Source organism: Indicator indicator, chromosome 5, assembly GCF_027791375.1.
Source record: "Indicator indicator isolate 239-I01 chromosome 5, UM_Iind_1.1, whole genome shotgun sequence".
Classification (NCBI taxonomy): Eukaryota; Metazoa; Chordata; class Aves; order Piciformes; family Indicatoridae; genus Indicator; species Indicator indicator.
The window spans coordinates 19,922,261-19,940,512 of record NC_072014.1 but is presented as its reverse complement, the minus strand read 5'-3'; the positions used below and the strand labels follow the sequence as shown (position 1 = coordinate 19,940,512).

General features: G+C 39.0%; 1 protein-coding gene across 2 annotated transcripts in view; it reads right to left on the bottom strand.

The window, feature by feature from the left end:
* The window catches only part of OLA1 (Obg like ATPase 1), a 98,662-nt gene extending 81,907 nt beyond the window's left edge, over nt 1–16,755 (bottom strand). Inside the window, exons 1-4 of one of the 2 annotated variants that reach the window (XM_054381037.1) lie at nt 16,736–16,755; nt 16,338–16,438; nt 14,510–14,653; nt 6,576–6,703 (exon numbers count right to left, since the gene is read on the bottom strand). In XM_054381037.1, the coding sequence (XP_054237012.1) occupies nt 6,576–6,703; nt 14,510–14,653; nt 16,338–16,438 (373 nt within the window). In that variant the 5' untranslated portion in view covers nt 16,736–16,755. Of the gene's footprint in view, nt 1–6,575; nt 6,704–14,509; nt 14,654–16,337; nt 16,439–16,735 lie in introns of those variants that run through there. The other variant, XM_054381038.1, reaches the window with a different exon arrangement.
* Between the last annotated feature and the right edge of the window lie 1,497 nt (nt 16,756–18,252).

The following is an 18,252-nucleotide window of genomic DNA, read 5'->3' as shown; positions in this document are numbered from 1 at the left end:
GTACATTCAAAAACTGGACAGAACTGTAGCAGAGACTAAATACTGACATCTACCATTTTCTTCATTAAAGCATTATTTAAGAGCAATTTGTAAATTTGCACATATAACAAGATCACCATTTTTAGGCCACCATATGAAGAAATTAATTTTCTACACGTACTTCTGACAGATACGTCATAGAACTTGAAAGGTAGTTAAAACCATACAACTTAGGAAGAAACACTATTACAATCTTCAAACACTCTGCCTTCTGCCACTGTGAAAGCATTGCTGACTCAATTAAAACCATAATATGTCTGAAACATGAAAAAGAACTGTCAGAAATGTTTGAAATTAGAGTGCATGGTGATGGTACCAAACGGGCCCAAGATAAACCCAAAACAAGTCCTGGAATGATCCCCCTCTCCCCCTCCCTCCTGCAGGGGTGCGGGGAAATGCAGGAAAAGGACAAAGCAATCCAGGCACCAAAACGTCTGGTAAACAAGGGATATGTTCTCCCTTTATGGTGAAAGAGCTCGTGCACTGGCCATGCTTCTCCTAGACTCGGCCTATGTCTTTGCCTTTTATGGTCACGGCCTGCCAGAATCCCATTTTATTGGTTAACTTTTCTGCTTGCTTCAGTTGCCCTATTGGCCAAATTGAATCTCGGGCAAGTGATGCCTTGCCTTGACTTGCTTTGTCTAAGACCTGGGAGAGAAGTCACGAGCCTGACCCTGCAAGCCAAGCCTTGCCCTGCCCTGCAACTCAGAGAAGCCAAGCCTTGCTTTCCTTGCAAGTTAGAATCTGCGCCGTGCCTCAGTTTACCCAGAAAGACACAAGTGCCCTTCACACGTCGTAAAAGCCCAGGAACAGACAGAAGTGTCTTGCCAGGCAGAAGGGACAAAGCCAAGGTTAGCCAAGCCCCTGAGCATTGTGCCCTGCAGTAATAAGTCACTTCCAGCCTATGCACCCACTTTGCAAAACCAGACCTCGTTGTGAAGACATCAAAACAGGCTATTTGTCTAAGAGCCTGAAAGCCCAAGACAGCCTGTGAGATCCTGGGAAGAAGCCTCAAAAGCCTTACCTGCTAACATACAGCAGCAGCACCCCTCTAGGTGGGTGGAACTTACTGTGAGTAATTAGTTTACCTTGCCTCTTTGTTAGTGGTTCTGTCTGACTCACCGTTTTGGCAAGGTCCTTCTGGAGTCTCCCCTAGTGGTCAAGCACCGTACTGCACCAAGGACTCTCCCAATTTCCCCTACCCCGTTTTGCCTTAAATTGTTAAATATTGCCTAAATATTGTACATTCCCGTTGTAAATATATTCCAGCCATACACTGAAACTATTAGTAAGTTTTTTGCAATTTTTCATATTAATAAATATTAATATTTGTATTAATATCATACTTGCCTTATAAATTTTTCATAAATCATAACACAGTGAAACTTCAGAGCTGAACAAAGCTGTGCCAGGTTACTATGGTACTAATGCTGTAGATGTCACTATCCAGGACATAAAAGCAGTTTTAAAATTAAAATTAAATTTCCCATTCATTCAGCCAATAACCAAGCAAGCGTATCTGTTTGAGGTTTCATCACTGGCTTTGACCAAAAAGAAACCACTGAATTGTCTTTTAAGTGTACTGAAATCATATGGTTTATTTTAAACATCAGTAATTAATTTTCAGTTTGTGCATTTTAACAGAAAAAAAAATCCATAGGAACTATCAAAATTCAAGAATGTATTGCTCTATTCTGCATAGGAAAACTTATTTACCTTGCTTGCTAAGTGAATACTTCATTCTGTTACTAATTGTGTACAAAAATACAGTGATGCTCAATACAAGCTTACCTGCCCTTTTTCTTGTCCTATTACCTTACCATGTTCTGTTCACACACAATTTTGTTTCTTTTGACATATTAAAATACACCTTAGACATTAAAACAATGTTTTCATTGATTTAATGAATTCTGTACTTACTTTAGTTAATTGAAAACAGAGAAGCGGAGAAATAGCCAAACAGAAATAAATCTTGGTTGTCCTCAGTTTTATGCCACAGAAGAAACAGTCTAGGAAAACACCACCCAGAACTTCCACAATTCCATCAGAAATGTAATTGTAATTACTTTGAGAGTACTACAGCTGCAGTTCACCTATGTCCCCTGTGGTGCATAAACTGACAGGCACAACCTTCTCCAAAATCCACCTCATAACACAAAGAGGTAACAACAGTAAATTCTGTTATGGCAGCTAAAAGACAAAGCTTCTTCCCTAAAGAAAATACAATTCCACGCATTCTCAATAAATAAAAAAATGGATCAAAACCTTTAGCCTAGGACTACAACAAAATACCTTCAGTGACATACCCAAAATTTGCCTCATCATACTCAACCAAAGCTCCCCAATCCTAGCTAGCCACTTGCTTGCCTAACATTACCTTAATACAACTCGAGTAATTCTCAAGCTGCTTTTTGTAAAAACACCAACTGAACCAAGATAAGTCAAAGTCTAACAAGCCTTTCTTCAATATACTCAGGCATGCAGACCTTGAAGTCTGCCGCACAAACCCCACAACAATCTGCTTCTGACTTTCTGCCTGGCATCCAGAAATACAGCAAGACCAGTTCTCCAAAGGGTTCTGCTTCACATGTTAGCCATTAACACGGGCAACAGTACTGCACACTAGAGCACCCACCCTAAAGACAGGGAACAATGGTTTCAGTGTTTAAAAGTGAAAATTTGTTCCAGAGCAACAAAAACTTAATGAAAACGCTAAACTTTTAATGCTTTGGAAAAGCACAGTACCCAATCATTTCCTAGTGTACCTTTTCTTAAGAACATTTTATTTTCATCTCCATCTTCAACAACACCTCCTTTCCAGATTAATGGCATACAAAGCCTCACCTTCCAATCTACTCCCCATTTCCTTTTAACAGGAGCAACCAGTTTATGTTCCTCTTAAGTCAGCTTCTACACAACTGCAGTACTTCAGTGACTACCTGCCAAAATGAAAAATGATGGTCTCAAGATGCTAAAGACACACAACCCAGTAAGAACTTGGGCCAAACCATGGTAAAATGCAACAGACCTTCACACTCTCAGGCTCTGGAAAGTTTAAGGTTTTGCAAAAACTATTTAGTTTCTACAATATGAAAGAAACTGTACAAACTCCAGGTACGCCACAGACTCGTTGTTGAGGGGTAATTTCAACCAATGTGAGGCAAGGAAGCAAAAAATGAAGCTATTTTGGGTTTTGTGGCATTTGGTATACTCTGTCTTAAGTGTGATGCTTTATAAATGGTTTGTTTCTATACTGATTGACCAAGTCAGCAGGTACATTGTATATAAACTAATCCTGTGGTTTAGAAACAAGTTACGGTTTGGTGATTACTGCCTTGGATTTGTTGGTTTAGGGGAATATGGCAATGTAACTGTGAGTGTTCCTTCCAAGTTTCTTGAATTTAGTGTTCCTATAACTGAGAGTTATCTACGTGATTTGAATCTTAAGATGGTCTGCTTACTGTGCCTAAATTTGCTATTTGTGGTGATAACAACAGGCCTGTTAATAGCATTGTGCCAAGAGAGACGTGCAGTCAATTGCTCTGCCTCTAAACAGATATCTGGGTCTAATGCAGGTGATCCTAGTAGTGAGGAAGAGGCAGAGGCAGGAAAAGCTGAAGCAGTGACAGGTAGAAGCAGGCAGGCAGGAGTTAATGGGAAAACTGCTTTGAACCACAACAAAAGCTGTGACAGCCCAGCTAGCTCAGTCAGTAGAGCATGAGACGCTTAATCTCACAGTCCAGCTTACCCCTCCTACTCCCTTCCCTTCCCCCTGTACATGGGACAAGAGAAAGAAGACCAGAGTAGTTTGTTAGGACTTAGCCACAACAAAGCAATGCAGCCAAGGTCAGCAAAGCCAGCAGAAGCCAGAGCTAGTATCTGCCAGAACAGAGGAAGCAAAAAGACTACTGCCTAAGCAAAAAATTAGTTTTATACACACCAACTTCGTTAGATAACTGTCCAATGGGATTATTTAGACCTTATCATTATTTTCCTTTTTACAACCAATGGTGATTTATTTACATTCTATCACTTTCTGCTCAAGATCTGTAGAAAACTTTCTAAGCATAGCCTCAAACTACCACACTTGTAAAAAAGGATTTTTAGATTGGAAATAATTTTGACAGAAAGGTGGGTTAAAAACATTACAGCATATAAAAAAGGTTTATACGTTTTTGTAAATTGACATGGTATGTTGAAAACTTCAGTGGGTTATAGATTTTGTAACTAGAGGTTTTGCTGTGTAACCAATATTCTTTTTTTTTTCCCTTAAATTTACTATTTTTATTACTAGCGTTTAGACCCAAACCTTCATTATTACAGTACTGTGGAAAAAGGGAAATAGAACTAGTATGCGTTTTTGTTTGCCCCACAAAGTAGGTTTACATCTCAAAATTCTGCATTAGCTTTTTTATGTTATTATTATCCTTAAGCAATATTTCAAAAGATCTTTGTGTTTGTTGGGCAATGAACACAGGATTTTTATTTCCGCTTGCATTCTAGGTAAAACATCTAGCAAGAGCAGCATAAGAAGCAAGGTTGAGATTTTCAGAAGAGAAAGGAAAAAGTGCTATTCAAAGTGATTCCACTACTTTTTTTGCTCCCAAAGAAGAAAAACCGGAACAAAAACTTCACAAACATTACAATTCAGAATCCTTGAAATAAACTGAAACACGTGACAAGTAAATGCAAGACTCGATCAGAAAAAATAGATGTTAATACAAAGTATTCACATGGTTTAAAACCCCACAATAGACTCATTTCCCTTTCAGTTACCAAATACAAATGCTATTTATTAACCCTTATAATCGCTACCTGAAACAAATTCTTAGGATTATTCAACACCTAGATTAAATAGCACCATCTCCACTGGCTAATATATTAATCTGTTCCTTATCAAACACTTACGATACAAGTATCAAAACAAAGCAACTATAAAGGGTTTATCACTTGTTCTCAATTGACAACAGGCAAAACAGTAATTACAATTCCAGAACAATAGATGTGCAGAAACTGCCTTTTTTCAATGGACACTGTAGCAATGGCCCTTGGCTGGTTACAAATATTTAAAACATACTGATCGGTTAAATCAATGTGAAGGTTACTTATACTAGTTCTTAAAAGATGAAAAGATGCACAAGTTCAAAAGAATTACTTCACTCTACCCAGTAAGGACCTGGCCTTGCCTTTTAAAAACCATCTAGTTTTAAATACTATTGACTGCTTAGCTACAATCGATAGCCCATAGTTTTCTACTCTGCTTAAAGTATGTGTTAAATTACTTCAATAGAAAATGGTAGTATTAGATATAAAATAGAAATAAGGACAAGTTTTCGAAGAAGTGATGCTCCACACATGCATGAACAGGGATAGATAACTTGTAGTACTAGAAGATCTTAGAAAAGGCCAATGATCCCGAAAGCACATTTTGTTTTACAACAGTATAAGCACCTAAGAACACAATACCGTTCCTCACAAAGTCTGTTATCCTTGGTTGGAAACAGTACCAGCCCTCTCCACCAAATCAGTGTCTAGATATTTCTGATGTATAATAAATTGCCTTTGACTGAGGTGGCATACTTACCTATTCACCAAGCATGCAGAATGTAGAGGCACATCAGTACACTACACTGCTCTGTACAGATATGCTTCGAAAAACAAGCTCATGGGAACAAGGGTTCTAAGTATCTAAATCAGTACTGTAAGACAGTAACATTCCACACCTTTGGGTTTTGTTTTAGAAACACATTGCCCACTAAAAACACCAACTCTTTTACTCCCATCACCACAAAAAAGTATTTCTACTGGATTTACTTTATTTTATTTCATCAGTCACTGTATAATAATGGCCAACCAAAAGACAGCAGTTCAGTTTCCTCAAATTTGCAAACATTAAGTTCAATCTTTTCAGACCAGAAACCTTTTCTCCACTCAAAGTATACTCTAAACCAAGATACACTTTAAACAAGCTTTCAAGTGCCAAGTTTGCAAGTGCTGTTAATATGACTCTGAAGGCCTATCCTGGATTGTGGTAATAGCTGATGAAGGATAGAATAAAAAAAAGCCTTTCATCTAACTGAGAAATGTTCAGAAGTCAGAGGAGATGTGAGTGGGAGGGGTTTTCAAGACTCAGTGTAAGTCATATGGAAGTCAGGAAAAGGAAAGAAGTAAGACTTGCCCTGTGTGGACCAGAACCCCATAGCTTGCAACCACGTCTGTATTTTCATTTTCTACTGCCTTTTACTAAAACATTCCATTTCTCTTCCTTTATAAAACTAAACACATCAACTGTCATGCACTGCTGGAAAAAAAAAATAAAATAAACACACCAAACAAACAGACTTTCAGAAGCCCAGCTCCTTTTTAAGTCTCCACCACAATGGTAATGACAAAAGATGTACCTGTTTTATAAGCATTTTCTTGGCTAGAAAAAAATCAAAACCTGATGAGTTTGAATTGAGCAGGAAAAGTTGAAATTATAATGGATATTTGTTCCATAGTTCTTACAGAAAGAACACATAAATAAGTATACGTACGCATCAGATGAAAGATCCCATCACAGGCATTAATATGAGACAAGAAGGAATTTCCCAAGCCTTGTCCAGTGTGGGCTCCTTTCACTAGGCCAGCAATATCCACCACGTTCAGAAAGGCTGGAATTTTGCTGAAACATAGAAGTCAAAGTTTCATTACAGAAGCATATTAGCCCAAACTTTTGGCACAGAACCTGAAAATCCAGCATTTTGTTTTTCTAAAACAAATCATACATGATTTGTTTCTTCCTTATTTAATGTGCAACACATAATAAGGCAAGATTCCCTCCTTTCATGTAAAACATCAACCATTCATTAATTTCTCTATCATTATCCATGTAAAAGGTTTAGGTTGGAAGGGACCTTAAAGATCATCTAGTTCCAACCCCCCCCCCGCCATGGGCAGGGACACTTCCTACTAGACCAGGTTGCTCAAGGCCCCATCCAACCTGGCTTTGAACAGTTCCAGGGTTGCAGTCTCCACAATTTCTCTGAAAAACCCATTCCAGTGCCTCTCTGCTCTAATGGTGAAGAATTTCTTCCTAATGTCTAATCAAATCTAGCTTCTTCCAGTCTGAAGCCATTACCACCCATCCTGTCATACATGTCTTTTTACAAAGTCCTTCTCCAGCTATCCTGTAGGCCCCCTTCAAATGCTAGAAGGCTGTTATAAGGTCTCCCTGGAGCCTTCTTTTCTCTGGGATGAATAACCCCAGTTCTCTCAGTAAACTACTTTCTAAGCATGGAATCATACTTACAACTCTACAAGTAATCAACTAGGCCTGGAACACTGAAGCATGAAGCCAGTCATCTCCAATGAACAACATAGTACCAAAGTGATAAGACATACATGGCCATCACACTATGCTATCAAATACCTCCAGGGCTATTGTTTAGTTCAGTAAGTGAAGCAACTTTCTCAGAAGACAAGGCTTTTTTTTTTTTTTTTAGTAATATGGTGGTGATTAAAATTAGCAGTGATCAGGGTTATGGCATGCATTTGCAAAAAAAGCAGAAAAATTGAGATGAAGCTGAAATTTAACATAAACAGCTATGATGTTTTTCACAATAGTTAACAGCAATGGGTCAGCAGACATGTCTACATGACATTTTATATAGCAACAAAAGAACAGACATGAAGTTCAAATTAACAAAACCAAACCAAAAAAACAAGAACAGCAAAAAAAAAAACCCAAAAAACTTTTAGAACTACAGGAAGCCCATACAACTATCTATAAACGGCAAGCCTTTTATTCTGTGCAGACTCTCAAGTTGTTTTTAAATGAGTGAATAACTTAACAGGTATTAACCTGTTCAGGTATACTCTAAAGAAAATTATCTCTCAAAATCTAGATGAATTAAGGAAACAAAACAACACACACAACCCCTAAGAACTGAAACTTTGTGATGGTGTGTTGACTAAAAGCACCTTTATATGGTCTGTGCATACAGATCATTCTACAGGTCATTCTCTCTGCTCAAAGCAATGGGTTTAGGTAGAACAAAACAAGTTTCCAACTTGCTCTTTTAATGCTGTCCCATTTTCATTTCACTGCAAATAACACAACACAGAGTTTAATATTAGCAGATGCGCTGCCTCTTATCTCCCTAATTTGGGAAGACATGATAAATTAGAGTCTGTTTTACTACGCAACATCAGTCTTTCTGGAAGTGTGGTGACCTCAAAGCTACAGATCTTATTCTGGTTTTGTTTTCGATAGTCCTCTAACACTCTCCAACAAAAATTATTTATTTTGAGTAAGCTAATCTCACAATACAAGATATGAACAAAATCTCTTTCTTTGCCAAGGTGGAGTTCAAAGTCACACACCTGTCAAGTGTAATAAATTAGGAACTTAATTACGTTTCATGTCATTAATACATTCGTACAAGCACGAATAGAACACAATACCCAGAAGAGTGAATTTAAAAACAGAAGCAAGAAAATATTTACAATGTAGCATGAATTACTTAAATTCTGGTACAAAATATGTTGACTTTTAGCTTTCAGCTTCACTAGACCCAGGAAAAGAGGGGCTCATCTTTGGAAAGACAGACGTTGTATACTGCAAGTTGACACTGCTGAATGCAGGAGAAAGAAGATAAATACAACTACAACCTGAAGTAAACAATCTTTGAAAAATGTCACTTTTTTGTCCCCCTATGGTTTTCTTAGCAAGCATCCTTTTTTTTAATTTACCAGTACATGAACTCAAGCAGAAACAGCAAATCCTTAAGGTTAAAACACTACCAGGAGTAATGCGGACAGTGAAAAAAGAAACTAGGAACTAGAACCACAGCAGAAACAGCAGCAGCTTCACAGTCAGAATTGATATCATTCCTTGCTTTTGACACATAAGTAAATCAACAGCAAGGTACTAAAAACACCACTCTTTAAAGCACTTCTCCATCATTTTAAATTGTGTTTTAAGAAAAACAAAGGTGGTGTTAAAGATGTCCTTCTTCCATGCTCCCCTCTCGTTATTCTGGCAGGATTAACTTCCTGGCCAGCCGTCAGAAGAATTCACACTTTCACTACAAAGATGTCACTTTAGAGCAAGACAGTATCTTCATATGCAGATAGACCACTCTGTCATCAGAAACAACCTCATTTGCTAGACAATGGAAAGGAAACCTCAGCACATTTATTTCACAACTGACTAATGTAAGAAGAGATCTTTGAAGATGAGTATCCGGGTTTCCAGATGTTTTCTCACCTTCACCTTGGGTACCACAAAGCTAACATTACAGTCAAAATAAAACTATGCCCATGCTCGGCAATGCCCTTCCCAAGCTTAAATCTCTCTTTCATCATAGAAAGATGAATACAGAGCAAAGCAGACAAAAGCACACACCAGTCACATTCACCTATGCTTTGAAGGGCAAAGGGTAAACATTATAAAACTAAACAATATCCAATTAATATCCATTTCTTAAGATTCGTTAGTCAGTATTAGCATAACGTCATTGAGCCTCAAATGACCATGAGGAAGAGGTGGCATCAACTGATCATTTGTACATATCAGTGCAATATCAATCTATCAGAAAGCACATCCCAGGAATTTATAGTATGAAACAGATTACCAAATCCAGAAGCATCTCCACATTTTAAGCATAAATGTAATACTTGACCAAGGGGGTTTTTAACTCACTTTACAGCAACAGCAGTTTTGTGCTAGCACACTGCCTTGACTGTACAAGCTAATGTGCAAAGAGCACAAGACTTAATTAGCCAAAGAAAGTACAGTTTTGTAGTGCAGTGATTACAGTACTTATTCAGGAATAAGGGGCTTATGTATCCTTAGGTTTATGCATTTTGCAGAGGAGGCCCATTTCTCATCAACTGGTTTCAAACTACTGTCCAAAACAATTATTTAGACAGGCAAGAAGATTTCTTTACCAGACCTGTTCAGTATAGTCCTGAAGAGTACAATGCAACATTACCTTTGTTCTTTTAAAATGCAGACACATGCGGTATCTGCAATTTGTTGTCTTTTTTTTTTAATTTCAAAAAACTTGGAGGAGGTACACATTTATTTCTCTAGTTTCTAACATTTTTTTTGTTGTTGAGAAACCTCACAGCTAACATAGCCTGAAGCTTTGCCTTAGATTGAAAAAACGTAACCAAATCTCCACTTCTTTCCTTGGGTTTTTACCCAAGGGTTTCCTAGGCTTCCACAATCTCTCTTCTTCAATGAAAACAACACCCCAATAACTTCTCTGCAGCATTTAATAGTTTACTGAAATCTCACAGCCGCCAGGAGAGCCTAGAAATATACACAATGCCTTCAATTAAGTTCCAAATAATTGACAACCTCATAAAACATTCATTTTTTATTAATTTATTGAATAGTTCAATTAATTTCTCTCAGCTTTTGAGAGGCGTACTTGACCCTAGGTCCCACATACCAAAAAGGCCAGATTCTTCAATATTAGGATACAATTACCAAAGGGAAAAGGAAAGCTGGAGAAGTCAAATGTGCTACCCATCTATCTCCTGGTTCTAGCCAAGACAATTCTGCCTTTAAACGCAGAAAACTCATATAATTTAAATAAGAGTCATCCATTCAGAGTTCACAAATGACCTTAAGTAGCAACATAGAAGGAAAACATGTATTGTGACTTCTTAGAAAGCCACCCAACTCCCAACTTGCCCTCACCACTACTTTTGGCTCATTTCCAAACAGAAAAGATAGATGAAAACCAGTCTAAGTTAGAGAGAGACGTTTGTGGCTCCAATAAGCATTGTCTTGTGAACACATACACACAAGGCAACACACCTGCTTACAGGTGAAATCAAACAAGGAATTAAATCAGGTAGCTTGAGAAAGCATGAACCAAACTATTTAAATTTTTCTCATTCCTGCTTATAATCTCATTTGATTTTAATCAGAGGAGGATGTAGAAACAGACTTTAAACCCACATTTTTTTATTAATGTTTTTACTCAAGTTGATTACTATCATCCAATACAGTCCTTCAGTTCTACCTATTTACAGTTAAAACACAGCTTAGGTTTACACTGCTTTGAATCAAATGTCATTACTGACACACATCTCCTGGACAGGCACTGTATGCTACAGCTGTGGTAGTAAGCAGGATCATATGGGTTAAGCTTGGTGGCTATACATACTCAGAGGCTTCCATGATTTGGAGTTACAACAGCAATCACTTGTCCAAGTGACATCATTTGGACATGCTTAAACTAAAAACGTTTCTGGCTTAAGGTGATTAAGGCAAAAAACCCCACATGAGAATAGCTTTATTAAAGCTTTTATTATCTGTGCTACACACAGTTCTTTTTTCATGGAAGGAACCCATCACTTCTAAAATGTCCCATTAAAATATTAACTGCAGCTAGCAGAGCAACTGTTTCTGGCTTCCAAGTTCCAATTTTCAAGGCAGAAGCTAGTTGCTGAGATGAAAAAGTCTCTTTTCCATTTTGGAAAATCAGATTTTGGAATGAACAGATCTCATCCTCTGCTACCTGCTTAAGAGTCATAGATTAAGGGAAAAAAATAAAATATATGTTTTTGCTTTAGTACCTGCTGAGTCATCAGTCCGAGTCATCAGTCCAAAGAAAATATTATCTTCCCAATTACTAAACTGGAACTAATTCAATCATTAGTCTGTCAAATCTTGCCTGAAACTACCAGAGTTGGGGAAACAGGGGTAGAAAGCAGACAAAATAAAAACCCAATAGTCCTTCCTTTCTGAAAATTTACATGAGGCACAATGTAACAAATGTGAGTCTTCACTGAGTATCATACACAATTTAGAATAAACAAATAAGTAGTTCAAATACATAAGTTAGTAACAGAATATATACTGAGACTTTAAAACAAGCATTCAGAATTATTTTTCATATATTAAGGTCTCTTGTTAATACCCACAATTTCACTCACACCAGCAAGCGAACAACAGGTAACATTAAAGCTCATGGAAATCTGCTCAGGTAATTCATTTGGCAGTGACACAGCAGTTTCTACTGGAAGTTCTTGGAGCCCACCTTCAATGTACGCTCTGCATGACTGAACTTACTTATACACTCATATACATCATCCACTGCTGCAGAAAGAGAAAAAGCACATATTGTAAGTTCCGGCAGCATAATTTAATCTATTAAGTAGAGACTTACCTTTACATAATAATCTCTAAATTGTTGCCTACATGATTTCATTTACAATTAAACAATATCACTCAGCTTCCAGTACAGGCTATCAAGTGACAGTCCCATGCAAGCTGAGGTTTTCTTCTTCTGGAGATGGCATCTCCAAGCAATCAATGGTACCTGAAGAGCTCAACTCTTCCTCCAATGGCATATCAGCCACAAACTCACACTAGCAATACTCTCAGCAACAGAGTCCACCTCTACACAGCAACAGCAGAAATCTCAGCTCAGTGACAGACAGCAACTGCCAGCCCAGTTCCACTCTTCCCTCACTCACAACAAGCATCAAAGCAAGATGACTTTTGTCTTAACTAAAATGAGTTATAGGCCAAGTCTCCTATTTCTTTTTAACACTTCCCAACAATTACTTGAGTTATATGATGACTAAATGTAACATACGGGAAATAAACTCCATGCCTTAGATTTAAAAGACGAAATCTAGAGGCTAGACAAGAGTCTAATTTAAATAGATCTCACTGTTTATAAAACATTATGCACACACAGATTGATTACATCTACTAATCCAAACAAGTAGAAAATTAAAACAGTACATATTACATAAAGATGAAGAATAAAATCAAGACTATACAAGAGAAAATTAGGAATTTAAATTATAATTCAGTTGTGTATCTTCATAGCCGCAGCCTTCTTTTCCTGAGTTAGTCTCAGGCAGACAAGCACAAACACCCCAACAAGTTACCTCAGTCTACTCTGCTACTGAATTATCACCAGTGTGTCACTGCATTATTACTGTTACAACAATATAAGCACTATTAAGTCAACTCAGGAGCTGTAACTACTCACCAATTCCCACATCCATTGATTTTCAGTAACGAATACTCTCTTAAAGTCAAAACACCATACAAATGAAAGCTGATTTACTATTTATAGCCACCTTATTATTCAATGCAGTTTACTTACTGAATACAGATTCAGTAAATACACTATTTTTATTAATATTTAAAGGTGATTTTTTTCCAGAGAGAGTTGGGAGTCAGAGAGCATGCATACAGGTATTTAGCATCTTAGCACTCCTTGTAAGGAGAGATGGCCAAAGGCAGGATGAGGTAATCTTTGTCACTTCAACTACTAATTTGAAGTAGCCCATCATAGCTAAGTGATAGGGCAAAAGCAGCAACAATATTATAACTTAGAACAATTTTGTCAAAAAAACTTAAAGACACACCACCATTCTGGCACAATCAATAGCCAAAAAGTTTTCTCTCAAATTTGGCAGGTTTGATTTATGATCCATATAGTAGCAAGTACACTTAGTACCACCTTAAGCAATAAAAACAAGATGTTTTAACAAACCACCTAAACAAATAGCTCCATATTAATGCATTTTTCAATATATAAAAAGCACACAGAAATTAGACAGAAGTAACTTGTTCAGACATGAAAATTAAGTTAACAAATGGCTTTTTGATCAGTGAATAACTGTGGATGTGACCTGGCTCTAAAACTGAGGCCCAAGCACTGAACAAAAGCACAGACATGTATGCTAATTTCCCCTGTGATTTACATACACTCGCGTTATCCCAGATAGCTCTGCAAGTAGCTGCAAATCGAAATTAACAAGTTACAAGTGTCTATTTAAGACCTGAAGTTTTGCTGTTCAAGCAAAAATCACTTCCCACACTGAATATATAGATTACAGAAATAGTCAATAGCAAAAAAAAAAACCCACAACACTGATGTAACAAAATTAACACACTCCTAGAATAAGGACACTATTAGAAGAAATGTATTGTAAAAATATCACTGAATATACGAGGTAACAAGTACCTGAGCCTACGAAAGGGTCAAGGGTATAAAAGCTGCCCATAAAGCCTAACGTGAAAAGACCAAGAACATAGGTATGTTGGTATATGTTTAAATACTTATAGCATATACAATATTCTGAACAATACAAAATACAGGGTGGAAATATTACAAATGAGCAACCTCAAGACACATTAGGTACGTCCATTACCGCTCATTTTCCAAACTTCCTCAGAAGATCCTCCAAGTCACTTGGGAGCCACTACCTCCTAAGTCGGGATCACCACACACCAAATAATGCAATGACTACCAGCTCCTAGATTTCTCATTCTCATGCTACAAAGGTCATACTGGAAGTAGAATGCATATACATACACAATTTCAGATTCTAAAACAGATGTCAGTAAAAGCTTACAGTTGCATTAAACTTATAAGAAAACTCTGGGTTCAGCAATACTGTCTTAGACGCTTAGTTGAAGAAAAGTATCGAGAATTTGAGTTACCTTGGGGGTTTGTGATACTGGCATAGGAAGTCAAATCTGTCATCTGGCACAGGTACTCGACTCTCATTTGGATCAATAGTACAGAAAGGAAAGTTTTCTGCTGCCGCTTGACTCTTTGTTAACACATTGAAAAATGTTGATTTCCTATAATGGAAATACACACATTCTTAAAGAAGTTTCAATCAGAAGCAGGACTGAAATACCTCCCCTTCCACCCATTTACTTCAGTGCCATTGCCCTGATTCTAGTACAAGACGCTTTCAAATATGCAAACAGAATGTCCCATGGAAACCCAATGATGCTTATCTTTCTTCTTTGCACCTGAAAATTCCCCTAAGTGACTATATTGCAGTCAGTCACCAAGTCAAAAGCAAAGCACTCATTTTGCCACTACTCATTTCCCATGAGCACGAAGTGACAGCCTTATAAGGATGTTTGAAACTTATTCTGAATGAATTAGTTTTGCCAACACTCAGCAGCTCTTCACACAATTGTTTCTTCAGACATATTTACATATTAACACAACTTTAACTTAGCATCTAAGCAGTAAGCAATAACCAAAAGAGGAAAGAAAGGGCATGGAAGGCAAACTACATCAGTGAATCAATTACAAGTAACCTTTTGTGCATATTAAAATACAGTTCCACCTTACCAAACTGTTTCCACCCTTGTTAACTATCAATGGAAAAAAACCCTGCAAGTGGTATCAGGCAAAACAAAACAAACAAAAAAAAGCGCACCACCAAACAAACCAAAACCACAGCCCACAAACAACAAAAAAAACCCACCCAAACATTTTTGCTTAAAGCAAGTGAAGATTACAAAACAAAAGTTAGCAACAATCAATCAACTCGGGAATCTTCTATCTGCTACCATAAATATTATGGGTTGGATTCCAGGGGTTTTTTTGTTGTTTAACATAACTTCTCAGCCACTGGAAAAAAAAAAAATCTGAAGCTGCCCTGAATACAGCCAACATGCAAAAAAGTCAGTCACAGTTTTCTTTGAAAGTGACATCGCAACATAGCTGCAAAAATGCTGTTTTTCCCCACTGACATGTTATAAAATGTTACTGCTACTTAATACCTTTCTGGTGTGTAATTTACCTACACTCTAGGAAAAAAGCCCTAAATGATAATGGAAAGAATGCAGTACTTACACTGAGATATGCTCAAAGACTTCCCCTCCAATTTTTTTTAAGATACAAAGTTTGACAATGCTAACAACTGCTCTTAGTAAATAAGATATGCGAATTAGTACAAATAGTTTCACACAGGTAATCTCCAACATCTCTCCCAAACTGTAACTCACGCAACTTTTTTCATTACAAACTCTGAAGAATTGACAAAAACGGAAATCCTCTTCCCTGCTAATGACACTTATGGTATCATTAACCCCTTCCTTCACACGATTCTCTCAAAAAAAAAAAATACCACGTAAAACGAATTTCGATGCAAGTGCATAAAAACGTGTATTACACATTCAAGGCAATGGAAAGAAGAAAACACAAAAGACGTAATGTTTTATAAAACTGAGCAATTGCTAAGGCCCGGCCTCACAATTACCGAATGTTTTACATCACTCCACCTGTAAGTGTTTCAAGCTAAACATCTTAAGTCTGTGACTGAGCAGAAAGGACTTGGACTGTCTCCATCCGCTCGAATACACATACACAGGCACCTATCTTCACCCAGAAACTATGTCAGGTCACTCTACCTGAAGCAGAAGCAAACTCCGGGAAAGCGAGGAGCGCTGCCCTGGCAGACGGCTCCGACCTGCTCCTCCACCCCGCCGACAGCCCAAGCCCCGGGCTCCCCTGACCACCTACCCAACGTTTGGCAGCCCGACGATCCCGATCTTCAGGGACGTCCCAAATCTTCCGATGATCGGGTGCGACTTAACTCCGTCTCCTCCCTTTTTTGGGGGCATCTGAAAGCACAGAGCGAGGCACGTTTAAGGCACCGCGACAGCCCCGAGACCCGCCGCTCACCCTACACCCGTTTCCTCCTAGCAAAGCGCGGCGGCAGAGCCGGGGCCTCCACCTCGGAAAGGCCGGTAAGAAACACCCGCCCCTGCCCCGCGCTGCCAGCCGGAGGCGCGGCTGCTCGCAGGCCCCGGCAGCCCCTCAGCCTGGCCCCAGCGACTCTCCCTATCCTCCCCCAGCCCAAGGCGGCCCGGCCGAGCGACACGAGGCCCGAGCGCGCGGCTGGGCTGGGTTTGACTCACCTCGGCTGGCGGAGCCGGGCTGCGCGGCCCCCGCAGAAGAGGAAGAGGCGCGAGCGGCCCCTTCCACAGGACACGCCGGCGGAACAGGCGGGGCTGAGGCCGCTCATTGGTCGGGAGCGGCACGATGGGAAAGGTCGCCCCGGGAGGGCGGCGCTGGCGAGGCGGACGGGGGTCTGCGAGGTGGGAGGCAACTGCCTGAGCGCCCGGCAGCCCCCAGCGCGGAGCACAATGAGCCATCAGCGCTGCGCTTTTCCTCCCTACAGCTCGCAAACGTTAACTGTTATCTGCAGCCGGGACTCCCACCTACCTCACAACAGTGAATATTTGCGGCCTTCCTAGATGAAGAAATGGAGTATGCGGTACCCAGCTGAGTACTTTAGGCACTTGTCTGACAGTTAAAACGACAGAAGAGAGTGTCCGGAAGTTCCATGCTAATAATTTACAGCTCTATAATCTTGTAGTTCCAGAATGTTTGTAACCTAAGAACGTAGAGCTTTGAATGTTCTGGTAAGAAAAACATCTTGCTTACCTGAGCACTGCCTTTGCCGAGTACCTGGCATTTTGAAGAATCAGGCCTGAAGTGGCTGCAGGATTCAAGAGTTCTCGTGTACTTTTACAACTCTGAGTTTATTTCCGTTTTCTCATCTATCTTCATTCTAGTGACACGCTCATTTCAGGGAGGGTTAGAAGTTTGTCAGATTCTCGTATTCAATATGGTGTATGCTTAGTGAAGTGGTGGAGTCACCATCCCTGGAGGTGTTTAGACATGTGGATGTGATGCTTAGCAACATGATTTCCTGGTAGACTTGGCACTGCTAGGCTTATAGTTGAACTCCATAATCTTAAAGGTCTTTTCCAGCCTAAATGATTCTATGAGTCTATGAAAAGCCATTTAATTTCCCAGGACCAGTGACTCAGAGCTGGGGGCTAGAACAGCACCCCAAGGACAGTTTGTGCAGATGAGGAGCCTGATGTCTGCCTCCAGAGGAGCACTACCACCCTGCTATGGTGGTTCTGTCCAGCAGAATCCACCAAAACAGGCCAGAGGAAGTAAAAGGTCTACAAGAGTTCACAGTTGTGACAGAAAAATTATCTCCACACAAGGGTTGTATTTAACCTGTAAATAGAAATTCAGAATAATGAGTGATCATTATTATAAGAACCTGCACTGTCTCTACAAAGTCAGTTTGCTGTCCGTAAGAAGGACACAGGAATGCAAAGCCTATTAATTCAGTCTTCAGATTCAAAACTGGATTTGACACGCGTGTCTGTTCTGGGGAGAAGTGACAGTTCCCAAAATTAGTATTGCTAGGCAGTATTAAGTAATACAGCATGCACATTGGGGGATAAACTGACAGTTCTCAGAATAAAGATTTTTTTTTTCATTCTCTGTTTCAAACAAGTATATAATTTTAATCTGTAAACAGAATGAAGATAGTTAACCAGCTGTAAGAGTCACGGCAATCACCAATACTCCTGCACAGCATTATTTTGATTTTGTACAGAAAAAAATATTT